Source organism: Canis lupus, chromosome 9 (genome assembly GCF_011100685.1).
Source record: "Canis lupus familiaris isolate Mischka breed German Shepherd chromosome 9, alternate assembly UU_Cfam_GSD_1.0, whole genome shotgun sequence".
In the NCBI taxonomy this organism is placed as follows: Eukaryota; Metazoa; Chordata; class Mammalia; order Carnivora; family Canidae; genus Canis; species Canis lupus.
The window spans coordinates 1,190,673-1,207,385 of NC_049230.1; the positions used below are offsets into that span (position 1 = coordinate 1,190,673).

General features: G+C 62.5%; 2 protein-coding genes and 2 long non-coding RNA genes across 14 annotated transcripts; 2 read left to right on the forward strand and 2 right to left on the reverse strand.

Annotated features, from left to right (window-relative positions):
• The first annotated feature begins 1,283 nt into the window (after positions 1 to 1,283).
• MAFG (MAF bZIP transcription factor G) lies at positions 1,284 to 10,156 on the forward strand. Of its 7 annotated transcripts, none has more exons than XM_038546300.1 (3): positions 1,284 to 1,336; positions 5,261 to 5,323; positions 5,417 to 10,156. In XM_038546300.1, exons 2-3 carry the CDS (start codon positions 5,288 to 5,290, stop codon positions 5,867 to 5,869), a joined length of 489 nt encoding a protein of 162 aa, XP_038402228.1. In that variant the 5' UTR covers positions 1,284 to 1,336; positions 5,261 to 5,287; the 3' UTR covers positions 5,870 to 10,156. The 7 variants fall into 7 exon arrangements, with proteins under 7 accessions (XP_038402228.1, XP_038402229.1, XP_038402232.1 ...); XM_038546301.1 differs by lacking the exon at positions 1,284 to 1,336 and adding an exon at positions 1,737 to 1,865; XM_038546304.1 differs by lacking the exon at positions 1,284 to 1,336 and adding an exon at positions 2,032 to 2,052.
• Positions 2,972 to 4,451, reverse strand: LOC119873206. Its single transcript, XR_005364116.1, has 2 exons — positions 4,171 to 4,451; positions 2,972 to 3,910 (listed from the first exon to the last, which is right to left on the reverse strand). It is a non-coding gene; the product is annotated as an uncharacterized LOC119873206 (long non-coding RNA).
• A 95-nt stretch (positions 10,157 to 10,251) lies between the features above and the next one.
• On the forward strand, positions 10,252 to 16,426 carry SIRT7 (sirtuin 7). Of its 5 annotated transcripts, XR_005364114.1 has the most exons (11): positions 10,252 to 10,369; positions 10,443 to 10,580; positions 10,661 to 10,765; positions 12,763 to 12,833; positions 12,942 to 13,014; positions 13,719 to 13,817; positions 13,893 to 14,129; positions 14,287 to 14,367; positions 14,535 to 14,641; positions 15,082 to 15,167; positions 15,782 to 15,960. XR_005364114.1 is itself a non-coding variant. In XM_038546292.1 (10 exons), exons 1-10 carry the CDS (start codon positions 10,277 to 10,279, stop codon positions 15,978 to 15,980), a joined length of 1,203 nt encoding a protein of 400 aa, XP_038402220.1. In that variant the 5' UTR covers positions 10,252 to 10,276; the 3' UTR covers positions 15,981 to 16,426. The 5 variants fall into 5 exon arrangements, 4 of the variants coding, with proteins under 4 accessions (XP_038402220.1, XP_038402222.1, XP_038402223.1 ...); XM_038546292.1 differs by lacking the exon at positions 15,082 to 15,167 and having other exon boundaries at positions 15,782 to 16,426; XM_038546294.1 differs by lacking the exons at positions 15,082 to 15,167; positions 15,782 to 15,960 and adding an exon at positions 14,790 to 15,024.
• On the reverse strand, positions 15,018 to 16,536 carry LOC119873205. The gene is made up of 2 exons (XR_005364115.1): positions 16,259 to 16,536; positions 15,018 to 16,181 (listed from the first exon to the last, which is right to left on the reverse strand). It is a non-coding gene; the product is annotated as an uncharacterized LOC119873205 (long non-coding RNA).
• Positions 16,537 to 16,713: the final 177 nt, after the last annotated feature.

Consider the following 16,713-nt stretch of genomic DNA (forward strand, 5'->3'; position numbering starts at 1 on the left):
GTCAGTTGCTTCTATTTTCTGATGGCATCGTGATTCCCGGCTTGAGCTGGGCGGCACCAGGTCAAGCCTGCGTGGCCTGCCAGGGTCCTGCTGTGTGGAGTGGCCCCTGGCCCAGCAGTCGGTCAGACTCTACGTCTCCACCAGGTGTGACCTGGAGAACTGAGCTGGTGGTGGCGGTGGGGAGGCTGGTGGAGCTAGAGGCCACAGGACTGCATTTCCGTCCTCAAGGGCAGGCCTTCGTTGTTGCTAGTATATCGAGTTGGCTATAAAAGTCATGGCCCAGGGACACCTGGCTGGCTCAGTCTGTAGGACGTGCCATCTTGAGGTTGTGCGTTCGAGCCCCATCTTGGGTGGAAAGAGTACTTACAAACAAAATCCTCAAAGAAAAAGAAATTGAGAGTCACAGCCCAGATGTCTTAGGGCCCTGGAGTCTCTGAGACTGCAGCCACGCCCCGTACGAGGTCGCGCCCTGGCCTTAGCACTTTGGGACAGACAACCACAGGGAAACCTCCTCCTGGAGGGGGCGGGGGTCCTGCGGGTGCCCTCGCGCCCTGGCTTTGGGGACCTCTGCAGATGGCCTTCCTCAGGCGGTGGCACTGAATTCCCATCAAAACCCCGCCGCCGGCCTCTCGCTGCGCCTGCGCCAGCTCACCTGGGTGCCCCGGGCCCGCCCGGCCAGGTGAGCCGCCCTGCTCGGCTCTACACCCGAGAAGGGAAGTGCAGAGGCGACGGGATCCCCCCGACGTCCCTTCTTCCCCCGGGGGCCTGTTTCCCTGGGAGCCGAGCAGCAGCCAGAGGTCCCTGGAGGGCGGGGGCAGACGCGGCCTCGCGGGCCCGGAGCCCCGACAGCCCCGACGGCGCGGGAAGGGTCTCGCCGGCGGAGCGGGCCGCGGCGCGGGCGCCTCTAGGACTGGGCGCAGGGCAGCCCCCCGCGCGGACGCTGGACGGCGCTGCGGGGCCCCTGCGAGCCGGGGGCGGCGGGGGCGGCGGGGGCGGCGGCGGGGGGAGCGCGGGGCAGGGCGAGGCCGCGGGCGCGGCTCCCCGCGCAGGCGCAGTGCCGCCGCGCCGCCGCTCCGGCCCCTTTAAGCCGCGGCCGGCCCGTCGCCGCTTCATGAATGGAGCCCACGTGACCAAACATCATGTGACGTCTGTGGAGCGGCGGCGGCGGCGGCGGCGGCGGCGGATCCCGAGCCTGGTCCGGCCCGGCCTTCCCAGCGCGCTCGGCCCGGCCCGCGCAGGCGGCGAGCCCCCACCCCGGGCCCGGAGCCCCCGCGCGGCCCCGACCCCCGCCCGCCGGCCGCCCGGCCTCGGCCCGCCCGGGCCCGCAGTGTGCTGGGTGAGTGCGGCGGCGGCGGGCCGGCGGCGGGGGTCGGGCCCGGGCGGGGGCGGGCGGGCGGGCGGCGGCTCCCCGGGCGGCGGCGGCGGCGGGCGGGCCGCGCGCTCCCCGCTGCTCGTTTGCCGGCGCGCTCCCGGCGGCCCGTGCCTCGGTTTCCCCGCGGGTCGGAGCGGCCGCGGGCCCTGGCGCCCGGGGTGCCGGGGGTGGGCCGCGGGGGCCGGAGGAGGGCGGGGCGGGGCGTCGGCGGGGCCCGCTCGGCGGAGCCCCGGGCGCCCTGGTGGGAGGGGCGGCCGTGTGGCGGGAGGAAAGGGTGGGGTGGAGCGGGGCGCCCGCGGCTCCGCGGAAGAGCCCGGGGCCCGGCTGCTGATTCATCAGGTGTCCGTGCCCGCCGGCCCGGGCGCTGGGGTCCCCGGCGGGCCGCGGGGGGGGCGGCACGTGGCGGGCCCGGGAAGACCCTGCCCGCGCCGGCTTCGCTCCGTCACACGCGTGCCAGAGCCCGGAGGGAGACTTGCTGAGTCATCAGCATGAGGTCACTGGATGCTCGTTCTAATGGGGGGGGGGGGGGGGCCGAGCCAGGGGCCTGGGGTCTGAAAGGCCGGGGGATGAGAGCGGGAGGGGAAGCGGGGCGGGGGCCAGGCCCAGGGCAGCGGCTCAAGTCTGGGCTTCTGGGCGAGCTGAAGGCTGGGCGAGGACGAGGTGCAGGGGCCTGCGTGCAGGTGTCGTGTCCCGGCCGAACATGAAGCCCCCGCCCGCCCGGCCCGCCCGGCCGTGCTCGCCTCCGGCGTCCGGTCCCCAACCGGCGTCTGGGACACTTCCCCAAACTGGGAAATAGTTCTGAGTGAGAGGAGGGGAGGAGCTTAGGGGGGCCGTGCTTGCCAGGCTGGGAAGCAGGCTTTCCCTGTGACTGGTCTAGTGGGCTGGGCTGGGCAGCCCCTGGGCGGGGAAGGGAGGGATGCACCCTGGCCGGAGGGAGTCAGTGGCAGAAACAGGGGTGCCTGGATTCTCCAGTCCCGGAGGACAGTGGACAGGGCAGGGGCGAGCAGGTGCAGCTCTACCAGGAAACTCCAATGAGACGGGGCGGCAGGACTTTGGCACCTGGGGAGTGAGGTGCTGGTGAGCAGGCCCTGCCCCTTTGGCAGACTGGCCTTGGGGTTTGGGTCCAAGCCCTGCAGGTGGCGGCCACAGCCGAGGGCGCCTGGTCCTGGGGCACAGCCGGTGGGCTGGTGTGGGAGGCACGCGGAAGGCACTCCGCTCCCCATCACCCCAGAGCTGTCCCCCTCCAGGCTGGGCTCCGTGCTGTGTGGGTGTTAGTGAAGACTGTGGCCCCGGTGAGTGTCGGGATTGGGAGGGGGCAGCCTGAGGGTGGTGTGGCCTGGGCTACCTTTCCTGACTGTGGATGGCTCCTGGCCTCCAGGGGCGGGGGTGTGGTTCATGGCTAGGTCTGGCCGGCCTTGTGGTCTGTCTTCAGGGATCCCCCTCCCCCCCCCCCCCCCCCCACACACACACACACACGCGCGCACTCACAGACACACGCATACTTAGCTTTGGGCTCATCGATGCCAGATGTTTAACACCTCAGCTGATCTTTCCTTCTGCGGCAATGTTATACCTGAGGAATGCAGATTCCCGAAGGGCTGGTTTTCTAAGTCTTCTTCTTTATTCTTAGTGGAAATTGAGTCGTTGGCTTTTTCCAGAATGGCTTTCAGCGGCTGGGGGATCTCGGAGGAGGTGGTGAAGGCCAGGCTAGGTTGAGGCCACTAGAATTTGGGGCCAGGCCCAGGAGCAGGGGCTGGCTGGCTGTGTTGCTCTTGCCACCTGTCCACATCCTGGTTTGGGCCCAGGTAAGGGGTGGCACTGTTTGAACCCGTTTTTCCCTTCCCAGCTGGCTGTCAGCCTGAGGAGGTGGCCCAGCATACCCTGGGGATTCCAGGCTGTTGGGACCACCCGAGCCCTCTCTACGAGGTGGCTCAGCCTCTGGGGAAGGGGAGCGGGGAAGGATGACAGAGCCTGTGGGACGGGGGAAAAGCAGAAGCTTCTCCTTAATCCGGCCTCCCGGGTACCCTTTCTTTGGCTTCTAGGGGTACCCTGAGCTGTCTCTAACAGTCCCTCCCCAAAGGCTATCACTGTCACACCTGTGTGTGTCCCAGGTGGGCAGAGGCCTGGTCAGGAGCCTGAAGCACAGGCTTTGCAGAGACCTGCCCCTCCCCCACCACACGCAGACACACGCTACACCTTTGATTAGGAGGCGAGTGGCTGCACTTGTGCTGAGTTCAGGCCTTCTGCAGAGGGTGAAATCTGTCGAGGAGGCACTTTTCAGCTTCCAGCCGCCACACTCGGCACTTCTCTGTGTGATCTCTTCAGGAAGTCACCGTTGTGCTCAGCATTCGGGGGTGGAGGGAGGATGGCTGGCGGGAAAAGCTGGTGCTTGGGCTGTTCCTTTGGGCTGACAACGGTTAGACCCAGGGGAGTGTCCCTGTACCCTGACTCAGACTCGAGGCTGGGGGAGCCCCCTGGGTGGGTCTGGGGCTCTGGGGATCTTCTGGCCTCCAGCTGGTGTCTTCTCCATCCTCTGCTCTGGAACAGCCATGGGACCAGCCTCAGGGTCTGCCTCAGAGCCCTGGGGAACCCGGCTGTGGTGAGGCACGTCCCGGGACTAGGACGGGGCTAGGTGAGGTGGCCGCTGTACCCTGAAGCCGCTTTGCACTTCCACCTCCCCCACCTGTGCTGTATCTCCCCAGTGAGGGTGAGAAAGCCCCCAGCCCAGGGCTACCTGCAGAGCTTGTGACCTCCTGCAGCAGGGAGACCACGGTCCTTCTTTTTCTCCAGCCACTTACCTTTCTGTGCCAAACCTGGCAAGTAGGGGTTTGAGAGGGAAGCGTCCTTGTTTAAGGGTTTGGTGGGGGGCTGGCTGGGCCAGAATTGCAGGATTAGGTGCACAGAAATGTCCTTGGCAGGGCTTGAGAAAGCATTGAGGGCCGGGTATGGGAAAGGCAACTGAATGGCTGCGAGGGGGCCCTTTGGTCTGCACCCCCCAGTCCTTTTGTTGTTCTCTGAGCTGTGGGCATTGACCCCTGGTGGGGGGGAGGGCTGGAGGAGGCTGAGCGGGTCCCCCGGTTGGGTGGCTAACCGGGCACTGTTAGGAAATAGCAGTGATGGGGTGGGGCAGGGGCACAAGATGCCGCAATCCAAAGCCACAGGAAGGTTGCTCCACCAGGCAGCGGAGGTGGGCTGAGCCCAGCCTCTGCTGGGGTGCCTGCCACCTGGGGGTGGAGGGGGGGGCTCCCACCAATGCTGAGGACGGTCAAGCTCTTCAAAGTGAAAAGTCTGACTCGCCTGCATCCTCGTCTTGGCCCCGAGGCCTTCACGGGAACCCCCCCCCCCCAGGACCCCCGTACCAGGGCAGCTAAGGGGAGGGGGCTGTCGGAGGTCGGGCCCTGGAGTGCACAGGTGTGGGGGCACTGGCCCCAGCAGCGCTCTGCCCAGGCTGCGGGTCCCCGGGGCTGTGCTGGCTGGCAGCCCTGGGGAGCGCCAGGCCAGGCTGGTGAGGGAGCGGGAGCGATGTGCTGAGTCAGCGTGACTCGCCAGGAACAGCCATGCTCTGGGGCGCACACTGGGGTTATTTTTAAAGCTCCCGGCTTCCTTCTAGGCTGGCCCCTCCTGCATCCCTTCCATCTCTTCCCGAGGCCCTTTTCTAGTCTCTGCCGTTCTCTAACAGCCGTTCATTCAGTTTCCCTCCCCTGATCTGGCCCACTGGGTTCCTGGGCACAAGGTGCACGGGGAGCAGCCTAGCCAGAGGGTGGCAGGTGGTCCTCTGGGCCAGGTATCGGGAATGGTCAGGTGAGAGGCGAGGCTGGGGGCTCTGCGGCCTGGGGAGGGAGAGGAGAGTGGGCTGTGGGGTCCTGACCTCTGCTCCCTGTCCCGCAGAGTGCCTGCTTGCCGTGCCCCCGGGTTATGACGACCCCCAATAAAGGAAACAAAGCCTTGAAGGTGAGCGGACAGAGGGGGCGGCGTCTGGAGCCGGGGAGCACCGGGGTGGGCGTCCCCCCTCCGCCCCCACCTCACGCCCTGTCGCTCCCCCAGGTGAAGCGGGAGCCGGGAGAGAATGGCACCAGCCTGACCGACGAGGAGCTGGTGACCATGTCGGTGCGGGAGCTCAACCAGCACCTGCGAGGCCTGTCCAAGGAGGAGATCATCCAGCTGAAGCAGCGCCGGCGCACGCTCAAGAACCGCGGCTACGCTGCCAGCTGCCGTGTCAAGCGCGTGACGCAGAAGGAGGAGCTGGAGAAGCAGAAGGCGGAGCTGCAGCAAGAGGTGGAGAAGCTGGCCTCGGAGAACGCCAGCATGAAGCTGGAGCTCGACGCGCTGCGCTCCAAGTACGAGGCCCTGCAGAACTTCGCCAGGACCGTGGCCCGCAGCCCCGTGGCGCCGGCCCGGGGACCCCTCGCCGCCGGCCTGGGGCCCCTCGTCCCCGGCAAGGTGGCCGCCACCAGCGTCATCACGATAGTAAAGTCCAAGACGGACGCCCGGTCGTAGGGACGCGCGCTTGCCCGGGCGGGTCTGCGAGGGGCCACTAGGCGCATGGCGAGTTTGGCAGCCCTGTCCCTTCTTTCTCCTCTCCTTTCTTCCTCTCCCGCCTCCTCCCTCCCCTGCAAAGCACAACCTGCACCCCGGGGGCGCCGGGCTGAGCCCCTCTGATCTCGTCGTTGTCATCGTGTGTTTTGTACGTTGGGATTGGTCAGTTCGGCGGTGGTGTGGGGTCGCCCCAGTCCCCTTTGTACCAAGGCCGTGCAGGCTTGGAGTCTAGGGCTGGCCCCGTGGGAACAGAGGAACACCGGACGCGCACTCTGGGGCTTGCGAGTTTGAGCAGGGAGGGCTCCAGGGCAGGGGGCCGCTGGCCACTCCTGGTGGCCCACAGCCCTGACCGCTGCCGGCTGGCAGGGGGCTGTGGTTCACTCTCAGTGCGGCCAATGGGCATAGATGGCCTCTGCTCCTACGAGTAGGGTGTCCTCGAGGGCCCTGCATGGGCGGGCCACCAGCCTGGGCGCTACAGGCGCTGGGAGGGACAGGGCGTTCTGTGGCTTTGGGCCAGGGGCCACGGCGCTCCAGCCTGACACATTGCACTGAACAAGACCAAATCACTGGTTGTGAGCATACGTGAAGGGTGTGTCCCGTGTCCTGCGATGGGTCCCGTGTCACTGTTTACATGAGCTATTTGTGTGGTTACATAGCCCTTTATTTAAAAGAGAGGAGTTCCTTTTACGAAGTTATTAAATTATATGTTTAAAAGCTAAAGAAAAAAGAGCTGCAGAGTATTTATAAAACTGTCTTTTTAAAAAAAAAAAACAAGCAAGAACATTTGACCGTATATATGGACAAGGAAGGAAAGTATAATAGAAACTTTGCTAGTTTAACAAAAGAAAAAAACAAAAAAAAAATCCCTTTCTTGTAAACTTATGGACAAGTCTTTGTGGCTGTTGGAGTTTAGTTTTTATATACACAGAGTTATCAGACGTTATTTATAAAACTTAGTTTTAAAAAAGACAAAAAAAAAAAAAAAAAAAGCCAAGCCGTGAGCGACCACAAGGCGCGTGCTGGCGCCCTCTTTGCTATCTCTTTTGCAATTGTACCGAAAGTGACTTACTCCCTTGCCCTTCCTGCTTCCGTCTCTTGCCGGTGCCGTGCCGTAGTGCTGTCGTCTGAGCCTGGTGAGGTCTTGTGCAGCGTCCCGTGCTGGTGCTTCTGGTGACCTTTGACCTGTGGGTGTCACTTCTTGTGTCTGTTATTCCCGTGTCTGTTTTTTGGATTTGGTTGTGTTTTTGCTTCTGCTGGCATGCTGGGCCTGCACTGGGTGCTGGGCAGCTCCTGCTTCGGCAGGGCCTGGGAATCTGCCCGCCAGCCCGGCCCCTCTGCCTCGGTGCCTGACCCAGGACCCCAGAGGATCAGATACGGGGCTCTGCCGCTCTCACCTCTGCACAGCCTTGGCTTCGCATGTCTCTGGAAGGCTTGGGCTGAACCAGTGGCCGGGTGGGTGAGACCAGGGGCCATCCCAGAGCGCCCCCCGACCCCACCGCTTCCGTGCCCACCGCTTCTGGCCATGGGTGACAGACTAGCAGGGACCAAGAAGTCACTAGGTGCCCCCAGGTGTCTTCCTTCTGGCCTCTCATCAACACGTGTGGGCTCTGGCCGTCGAGCGCAGCCTTGTTCCTGCAGGTGTCACGTGGGCCCCATCCGGGGAACCCTATGGCCCATGTGGGAGTGTCAAGGCCTGCTGCCCACCTATCCTAGCCGTGTTTCCATGCTGTGAAGGGATACTTCCCGGGAAACCAGGTGGTTTGGGGCTTGTCTGGGGTGGCCCCTCTCCCTGCCTGCGGGCCAGAGTGGGGGGGGTCTCCACCAGTGTCAGACAAGGGCTACAGTCTCCAGGGCCAGGTCCTGTCCCTCACCTCGCCCTGAATGTGCTCCGGCTCTTGGCTGTGGGCCACTTTTTGCCTCCCTTTGGGATCTGTGTCTTCCAGGGATGCGCTGCTCAGCTTGTGGAGGTGCATCTCTCCGGGGCTGAGCCCACCTCCCCATGGCCCCTCGACAGAGGCAGCTAGTCTTCCAGCCCTGGCTCGGGAAGCTCCTCCTAGGCCTGTGACGGGAGCTGCCTGCGGTGCCTGCCCTCAAGAGGCTACTGCCCTGTCTCTGGCCACATGGGTCTCGGCTTCTCCTGGAGGTCGCTGGGCAGCTTCTCTGGGGGCTTGAGCCCCTATAAAGCACAGAGGTGTGGGCTGGTGAAAAGAATCTCACTGCAGCCTGGTGGGGCATGACTTTGGGGGCAGCAGGGTTTCCCTCCCTGGGTGTGACCCCGGGTGCCGTGGGATAGGAACAGGGCCATGCTGTCCGATTCTATCTTCTCTTGGTCCTAGATGCTCCCCGGTCCCGGTTGGACTCGGGTCGGCCTGCCGTGGAGATTCTGACTGTTGACTCTCAATACTTAGTGGCTTACTGCCCCTCCCTGCCATGTGGCTTTGTCTACCTAGGGTCCAGATGAAAGTTGTCGATGTTGGTCGTAGCGGCACTGATTTGGAATCCCATCCTAAGAGTCTCTGAAGAGAGGGAGAAGCCTGTGCCCTCCATATCCACTTCTGGTCCCCACTTTGGTCCTGGCTAGGAGGCAGTCATCCATCTGCCAGGCTGGAGACCTGGAGAGCAGAGGAAGGAGACAGGCTTGGAAGGTGAGAGGCAGGCTGTGGGGGTGGGCACCCGGAGAAGACCAATTGCAGATCTCATTTAGGTAATAGAAGAAGCTTCTAGAGTTAGTGAGGCCATGTTTCCTTTCATGGTTTTTGGATTTGGAGCAACTGTTCCTTGGGTCTGGGGGAACATCCCGTTCCTGTCAAGCCCGCCCAGCGGGGCCACTCCGCACTCTGCCCCTTCCCTCCCATCACCTTGGTTTCTTGACAGGTACAGCCTGTGTCCACATGTGACTGCTTTGGTGTCTTTCTGATTCTTGTTAATTTAGTTTTCCTACTGTGACGGTGTCGTGTTCTTTTTCCCGACTTTTCTGACACAGCGAATCGAGGGCTTTGGCAGAGGCCAAGTCTCCCAAACTTGCCCGCTAAGTAAACCATGATGTGCACCTTCCTTCCCATCTTGCCCTCACTCCTCCCTTATCCCAACACGGACACTCAGATTTCAGAGGAGAGCCCTGTGGGAACAGGTCAGCTCCTGCCCTGAGTATGACCCCAGGGAGACCTCCCCATGGCCCTGGCTTGCTGCTCTGGGTGGCACTGCTGTTTGTCCAGGTGAGGAGATGTGGCTGCTCAGCCGTGTGGTGCTCTGGTTTCTGCCGGATGCCAGGTCTCCCCTGGAGGCTTTTCTGCTCTTGCTCCAGGTCTTTGTGCACACCGCTGATGGTCAACAGCAGCCTCTGTGGTCAGCGCGTGAGCCCACAGCTCTGATTGGCTGCGGCCTGCTTTGGGACAGGTGGTCAAGCCCCCTCCTGTCCCTGTCGCCTCCCCTCTCTGAGGTGGCCAGTTGGCTCAAGCTCCCATCCACCACTGGGCAGCCCAAGCCACAGCCTGCAGCACCGCTTCCGCTCTGGGATCTTGTAAGTTGCTTTTTTAGGCTGTGGTTTGGTGAAAGGAACCAACACGGTAACGATCCCCCCCCCCCCCCAGAAGCCACTGAATAATTCGTTTTGGCGCGTTTTTGCCTTCCTGTTGGCCGTCTAGTTTTGGAGCAGGCGGGGAGACGTGGAGGGCACACGAGGCAGGGCTGTGGCCTGTCCTCCTGCAGGCCTGTGTGTTTTGAGCATGTGCTGTCCCCGTGGGCCAGTCACCGGGTCTCCACCCCGCGCTGGGGCAGCAGCCTTGGTGCGTGGTGCCTGGGCAGCCCGAGCAGGAGGGGAGCGTGCCGGGGAGCTTCGAGGGGCCGGCCCTCCCTCCCCCGCACCCCGCACCCCGCACCCTGCTGCTCCCTGAAGCCTTTAACCAAACGGGAGTGGGTGGCGCCGCCGTTTAGCCCGGTGCCCGGCCCCGGGGCCGCCCTGGCGCTGAGGGGCTGGGTGCAGGGAGTCGCCGAGGGCTGGAAGCAGGGGCGGGGGTCCGGGGGCTGCCGGGGCTCCCGGGCCGTTGAAGATCCAGGCGAGGAGGGGCCTCCCTGGGCCGCGGCGCAGCGCCCCGCCTGCCCTGTGCAGTATTTATTGCTAAATTATTGTCCAGGGGGGGGCGGCACTGGGCCGGACCCCGGGTATTTATTGCTGTACATAGTGTATGTTTGTGATATATAAGGTTTTCTTTATTTTGTATATGACCAATAAACACCTTTTAAAGAGACCGTCAGGTGCCTCCTTTGCGCGCGGCGTGGGCGGGGCCGGAAGGGCGGGGCGCCTGGCGCGCATGCGCGGTGCGCGGCCTGCCGGGAGGCGGAAGCGGAAGCGCGGGCCTCCCGGGAGCGATGGCAGCCGGGGGTCCCAGCCGCTCGGAGCGCAAGGCGGCGGAGCGGGTCCGGAGGCTGCGGGAGGAGCAGCAGCGGGAGCGCCTCCGCCAGGTACGCCGCCGCCGCCCGCCCCGCGCCGCGCCCCCGGCCCGCGCCGCCCTCACCGCCCGCCCCGCGCCCGCAGGTGTCGCGCATCCTGAGGAAGGCGGTGGCCGAGCGCAGCGCCGAGGAGGGCCGGCTCCTGGCGGAGAGCGAGGACCTGGTGACCGAGCTGCAGGGCCGGAGCAGGCGGCGCGAGGGCCTGAAGCGGCGGCAGGAGGAGGCGAGTCCGCGGCGCGCCCGGGGCCGGCGGGGCGGGGCGGGGCGGGGCGGGGCTTACGACCGGCCTCGGCGTCTCGGCAGGTGTGCGACGACCCGGAGGAGCTGCGCAGGAAGGTCCGCGAGCTGGCCGGCGCCGTGCGCAACGCCAAGTACCTGGTGGTCTACACCGGCGCGGGGATCAGCACGGTGAGGCGGCCCTTTCCAGGGTCCGGCCGCCCGCGCGGGGCGGGGCGCCCCCTGCCGGGTGACGGGCCCCAGGACCCGGCAGAGCCCTCTGCGCGCCGGCCCTGACCGCAGGAAACGCACCTTCGCGCAGAGCAGCTCTGCTGTGCTGTCTCCAAGCCGTTGCTTGGTCCATTTTTAAAAGCAATTTCTACACCCAGTGTGGGGCTGGGACGCAGGACTCAGATCTAGAGCTTCACGCTCTTCCGACTGACGCCGCCAGGCACCCCACTGTTTTCTCTCGTCATTTTTTAAAGTCTTACTTATCTATTTGAGAGAACGTGCACAGGGCAGAGGGAGAGAGACTCTCGGACAGACTGCCCCCCCCCCCCCCCAGCGCAGGGCCCCACCACCCGGAGATCAGGACCTTGGGTGGCCACCAAGCGCCCCCTACCCATGTGGTTTCCCAGAGAGGCTTGAAATGATTCCACTTCAAACTTCACTGGGGAGATAAGCATTTATCAACGTATGCAGTTTTTGCGATGCCCGTTTAGACACAAGAAAGGAAGGAGGCGTAAGAGGGACTGAAACCTCAGTGCCTGCGGGCAGCTCCTCACTTAAAGTCAAGGTGGTTCATCACTAGCCCAAGGTTAGGTGGGCAGAGTTAAGCCCAGAACTTGCTCCAGGTTCCCCATTCACCGGATTTTCTACGTGTTGAAAGTCACTAGGAAGCAAGGCAGGACGAACGAGAGTACACCAGGGGAAGGAGAGAAATGCGTGGGGTTTGGGCAGGTTTTATTGGGAAGCTGTCTCGGGCCACAGAACATGGGTAGCTTTGAGAGTGTCATTGTCTACTTAGCGGGTGCATGTTGAGTGTGATGCAGTGTAGGCCCAGCACAGGGGAGCCTGAGGATTTCCAGCCTCAAGATGCCCGCAGGCGATGAGAATATGGCGTGTAAGCAGACAGCTAAGGCAAAGCTGGTTGTGCTAGGTTGCTAGAGTGGAAACGCAGACAGCCACCTCCCCATCCCACCCCCTCATGGCTTCAGCAGCGAAATCCATCTGGTTGGCTTTCTGTGCGATACAGCATTGAAGCCAGGCCTTGAAGGTTGAGTAAGGTTTTACGGGCAAGGGTGAGAGTAAGAGCCTCCAAAACAAGAATGTGTAAGGAGCACTGAGCACCCTGACTTGCAGACCCTGGAGCCCTGGTAGTGGGGTCTCCTGCCTCCAGTGACGTGTGCGTTCCTGTCATTTGTGGGGGTGCTGCACAGGGTTACGGACAGCCGTGTGCTGCTCTGTAGTTGAGCATTACTGATTGAGGTTTCTCTTCAGTGTCATTCAGAACCACGCTCTTCAGGATGGGCATTTTTCCAAGCTTCAGCTGCAGGAGGGAGACAGGGCTCCCCAGAAGGCAGGTCACTCACAGCCTGGGGAACACAGGAGTCCTTGATCCTGGCCTACTGTCTTCTCTCATGATGGTTTTGTTTTGCTGGATCGAGAACTAGAGAAGTTCAGTGGTGCTTATCTTGTGTGGAGAGATTGGCTATCTTTGTGAAGGGAAGACAGCAAACACTACCAGGATACAAGAATTAGGACAGTTGAGTGCTCTGACCTGAGGTTTCACTATTTGCTAAACCTTCCCGGAGCACTGGCCGGGCCCTGGGGACCCACAGATGAGCCTGGCCAGTCCTCTGCCTCGGTTTAGAGGACGGGTGTGGCTACATAGCCTGGGCTATTCCCAGTGCTGGAGAGGTTCCCAGAGTCGGCAGGATCCTTGAGACCTGGAGGGATGAGCTAGACCAGGTGGGAGCAGAGGTGTGGGCAGAGGGAAGGAGCCCCTCTGTCTGGGTGCAGGCAGGTTATGGTAGGAAGTGCTGAGCCTCCAGAATGGATAGAGCCTAGTGCGAGGACAAGCCTGGAACACCACGTGAAGAGGAACGTTTGCTTTTCACTCTTGCAAATTGTGCCAGTTCCTACAGTGATGCATTGTCACCGGGTTTATGTTCTTTGTGGACGTGCAGGCAGCCTCCATCCCAGATTACCGGGGCCCCAATGGAGTGTGGACGCTGCTCCAGAAAGGGAGGAGCATCAGGTAAGCGGCCTAGCGCAGCCCTCACACAGCCTTCGCACACGGTCCAGCCAAGGCAGCGTGGGCCTGACCTCACAGCTTCCCACCCCTGTGCTCCCTTCTACCCGGCAGTGCCGCTGACCTGAGTGAGGCTGAGCCGACCCTCACCCACATGAGCATCGCCCGCTTACATGAGCAAAAGCTGGTAAGAACCCGAGGTGGCTAGCTGGGTCCCCAGTACAGGACCTGGAGGGCCACCTCTGTGCCCGAGCAGCAACTGCGTCATAGCTTGTCAGCCCTTGGACGCTGAGATGAGTGCCTACCGCGGGTTTGAGACTCCGGGTTCGAATCTCTCTCATGAATCATCCTGTACGGGACCGATCTCAGGCCCAGAGCTGCTGGTGGCTCTTTCCCCCTGTGTTTCTATCACATTGTCCCCACAGATCTCAGAAGGCATCTACATACAGGGGAAGCTCGTGGGCAACCTCTGGAGACCCTCTGCTGAGCACTTTGAACCATGTGGGGAAGGGTCAATCCTTCTGGTCCTTCAGCTACCTGAAATGTAATGAGCTGAGCCCTTCCTAGCTGAGAGCAAGCATCTGCCCTCTTAGCTCGCCAAGTGCTTCAGAGCTGTTGGGGTGGGGGAGATGCCGGAGGGGGGGGGGTGTGCCTGGGGCCTTTCCCACCCAGGACCCTCCTGAGTCGAGCTAAGACCGGCCTGCCATTCCAGTTTTGCCTTTGAAGCTTCATGCAGGACTGGAGTCCCCCCTGGTTTGGGAGCTCTGGGTAGGGTTACGGATGGTGTCCTGGCTGAACGCAGCGCCACAGCACCAGCACGCACACACACACACACACACACACACACACACACACCCCGACCCCTGCTGACCTGCCCCATCTCCCCTTCAGGTACAGCATGTGGTGTCTCAGAACTGCGATGGGCTCCACCTGCGGAGCGGGCTGCCTCGGACGGCCATCTCGGAGCTCCACGGGAACATGTACATTGAGGTGAGCAGCCCCTCTGGGGTTTCGGGGGCCGGTGCAGGCCGGCGGCTCCTGCCCACAGCGCCCTCTCCTTCTCAGGTCTGTACAGCCTGCACACCCAACAGGGAGTACGTGAGGGTGTTTGATGTCACTGAGCGCACCGCCCTTCACCGGCACCAGACAGGCCGGGCCTGCCACAAGTGTGGGGGCCAGCTCCGGGACACTATTGTGCACTTTGGGGAGAGGGGGACGCTGGGGCAGCCTCTGAACTGGGAGGCAGCCACTCAAGCTGCCAGCAAAGCAGACACAATCCTATGTTTAGGTTCCAGCTTAAAGGTACGTGAACAGCGCCATGGAGGAGGGAGTGGACGGGACAGAAGGGGAGGGAGCCTGCTTGCCAGTCCCTAGCTGGATCAGTGTCGGACCCTAGCTTCCTGTGGCTTCGTTTGCTCTTGTGCATGGGCTCTTTCTGTCTGTCCGTCCATTCGTGCAGGTTCTGAAGAAATACCCTCGCCTCTGGTGCATGACCAAGCCCCCCAGCCGGAGGCCCAAGCTCTACATCGTGAACTTGCAGGTAAGTTGCACACCAAGATACACCTCCTTAGATCTGGACCTTAGAGCAGGAGAACCAGAGAGTTCCTGGGGCATTCGTGTCCCAAACTTATGGGCCACAGAGGTCTGGCTGAGAAAGGGCCATTGCAAAGAAGTGAGATGTCCTCACTCGCCTCCCCCTGTTCCTAGTGGACCCCGAAGGATGACTGGGCTGCCCTGAAGCTACATGGGAAATGTGATGACGTCATGCAGCTCCTCATGGATGAGCTGGGCCTGGAGATCCCCCCCTATAGCAGGTGAGGGGGGCACGGGGGCATCCGCCCCTTCCCTGCCCCTGTGTGGATGGGCCGTGTCTGTCTTTACTCGTGAACCTGAGCATAGAGAATGCTCTGAGATGTTGCAGATGGCGTCTGAGGTGTGACTGCAGCTTGGTGACCTCTGCAGGGAGTGGCTGAGGCATCAGCGAAGGCTGATGTGACTCCCTGTGGGGAGAGGGAATGTGCCAGTGTGTGCCTGGAGCGCCCCCTTCTACCTTAGACAGCCTGGACGGGAAGGTGCCTCGAAGGGACGTGGTCTCGGCAACTCCAGTCAAACAGATTCTTGGTGCACCTGGTTTGGGGAGCTGGCATACTTTGGGGAAACTTAAACTGTACCTTAATACAGAATTTGTGATAATTTAGACATGGTGTATGTATTGAGCAAAAAGTTTACACTTTCTTTCTCTGTGAATTTTCAGGGTCTTATAGGGGAAATCAATAACTTCTTTTAATCAAAGGGTTCAAGAATTAAGGATCCCTTCACCTTCTGGGCCTGGCAATTCTTGTATGTTATGTTTGTGGTGTTCTGTAATGTGGGCCTATTGTGTACCGTACTTTTTTTTTTTTTTTTTACATTAACTTAGCTCATTTTCTTTATCAGTGCTTATCTGTATCTTAAGTTTATAATATGTGGTTCTGCATCTCAGACACATGATCTCTTCATGGTGTAGTTTATAGGCCACGCCTCCCTAGTTAGCTGGCCTCCCCACCCCCCAGCCCCCCACCATCAGGTCTTGCAGCCTGGGAAGAGGGAGAGGGTCTGGTCCACCTGCCCCTGGCCATACAAGTGAAAGGTGGGACCCAGAGCTGCTAGTGATCCGTCCCTCTTGGGGCTACTCCTGCCCCACCCTGGGTGTGCACGGCCTGCTCCATCGCCAGCACGGACACAGTTCTGCAGAGGCTGAGCTAGTAGTGTGAGCGCTGACCTTTGAGTTCCTGGGAGCTTACTCCTCTTGGCGCTGTTCTGTAGCTCAGGAACAGTGGAGCTGCCGCTAAGCCAAGGCTGGCCACAGTTAAGATCGGGAGGGGAGCAGGGCGACCTCAGTCAGCTTTCCCGCCCTGGGGCAGGTTGTGCTGAGGCCCCCAGGCACACCTGACCCAGCTTTCCCTTTCCGGTAGGTGGCAGGACCCCATCTTCACCCTGGCCACTCCCCTGCGTGCGGGTGAAGAAGGTAGCCACAGTCGGAAGTCGCTGTGCAGAAGCCGAGAGGACCCTCCGCCTGGGGACCGGGGTGCGGCCCTGAGCTCGGCCCCTGTCCTAGGTGGCTGGTTTGGCAGGGGCTGCGCCAAACGCACAAAGCGGAGGAAGATCACGTAACCTGGGGCTGTGGACAGGAACACTTGGCACTTTGCGGACGGCAGAAGTCTTACTCAGGGGCCGGCCCGGGGCCCGGAGCGTGCTCCCGGGGTGACGCGCTTAGCCCTGGGTCCCGGCGGGAGCCCCCTGCACTGCTGTGGCCGCCTCCGGCCTGGGCCTCCGGAGGATGCCTCACCCGTCCTTGGCGGCGGTCATGCCTTCCTGCGAGGACAGAACTCGGGTTATTTTGCGGCCGGCCGGCTGGGGAGGGGGGGAGGGGGAGCACGCGGCTGCCTTACCTGGTCCGCCGGGCTAGTCTCAGGGGCCTCAACTCTTTCTACTGCTTCTTACTAAAACATGGTAACTTTACAGCAACCTTTTCTGTGCTGGGTGTGCGGCGGCGGGGTGGTTCTGAGCCTGGGCTCTCAGCAGGCCTTTTTATTGTTATTAAACGTCTCTGCACTGTCTCGCGCGTGTCCTCGAATGACTGCCCTGCTGGCACCAGGACGGGGGCGGCACCGGCACCGGGCCGGGGGCGGGCGCCGGGATGGGGCTCCTCGGGGAGGCGGGCGGCGCCCCGCGTGGCCCTGCCCCGCCCCCTCGGCCAGGTGCGCGTGCGCTATTGGCCGCGCGCGCAGGGGGGCGGGGGCGGGGCGAGGCCCCGGCGGCTCGCGCCATTGGCGGCGGCTGGGGGCGGGGCCCCGGGGCGGGGCGGCGCTCGCCATTGGCCGCGCGCGGCGGGTGAGGCCCGCGT

Coding starts and splice junctions, on each gene's coding strand:
- SIRT7 (XM_038546292.1), top strand. CDS start 10,277: ATGGCAGCCGGGGGTCCCAGCCGCTCGGAGCGCAAGGCGGCGGAGCGG. Junction 13,015..13,718: donor GCTTACATGAGCAAAAGCTG/GTAAGAACCCGA, acceptor TCTCCCCTTCAG/GTACAGCATGTGGTGTCTCA. Junction 13,818..13,892: donor ACGGGAACATGTACATTGAG/GTGAGCAGCCCC, acceptor TCTCCTTCTCAG/GTCTGTACAGCCTGCACACC.
- MAFG (XM_038546300.1), top strand. CDS start 5,288: ATGACGACCCCCAATAAAGGAAACAAAGCCTTGAAG. Junction 5,324..5,416: donor AAGGAAACAAAGCCTTGAAG/GTGAGCGGACAG, acceptor TCGCTCCCCCAG/GTGAAGCGGGAGCCGGGAGA.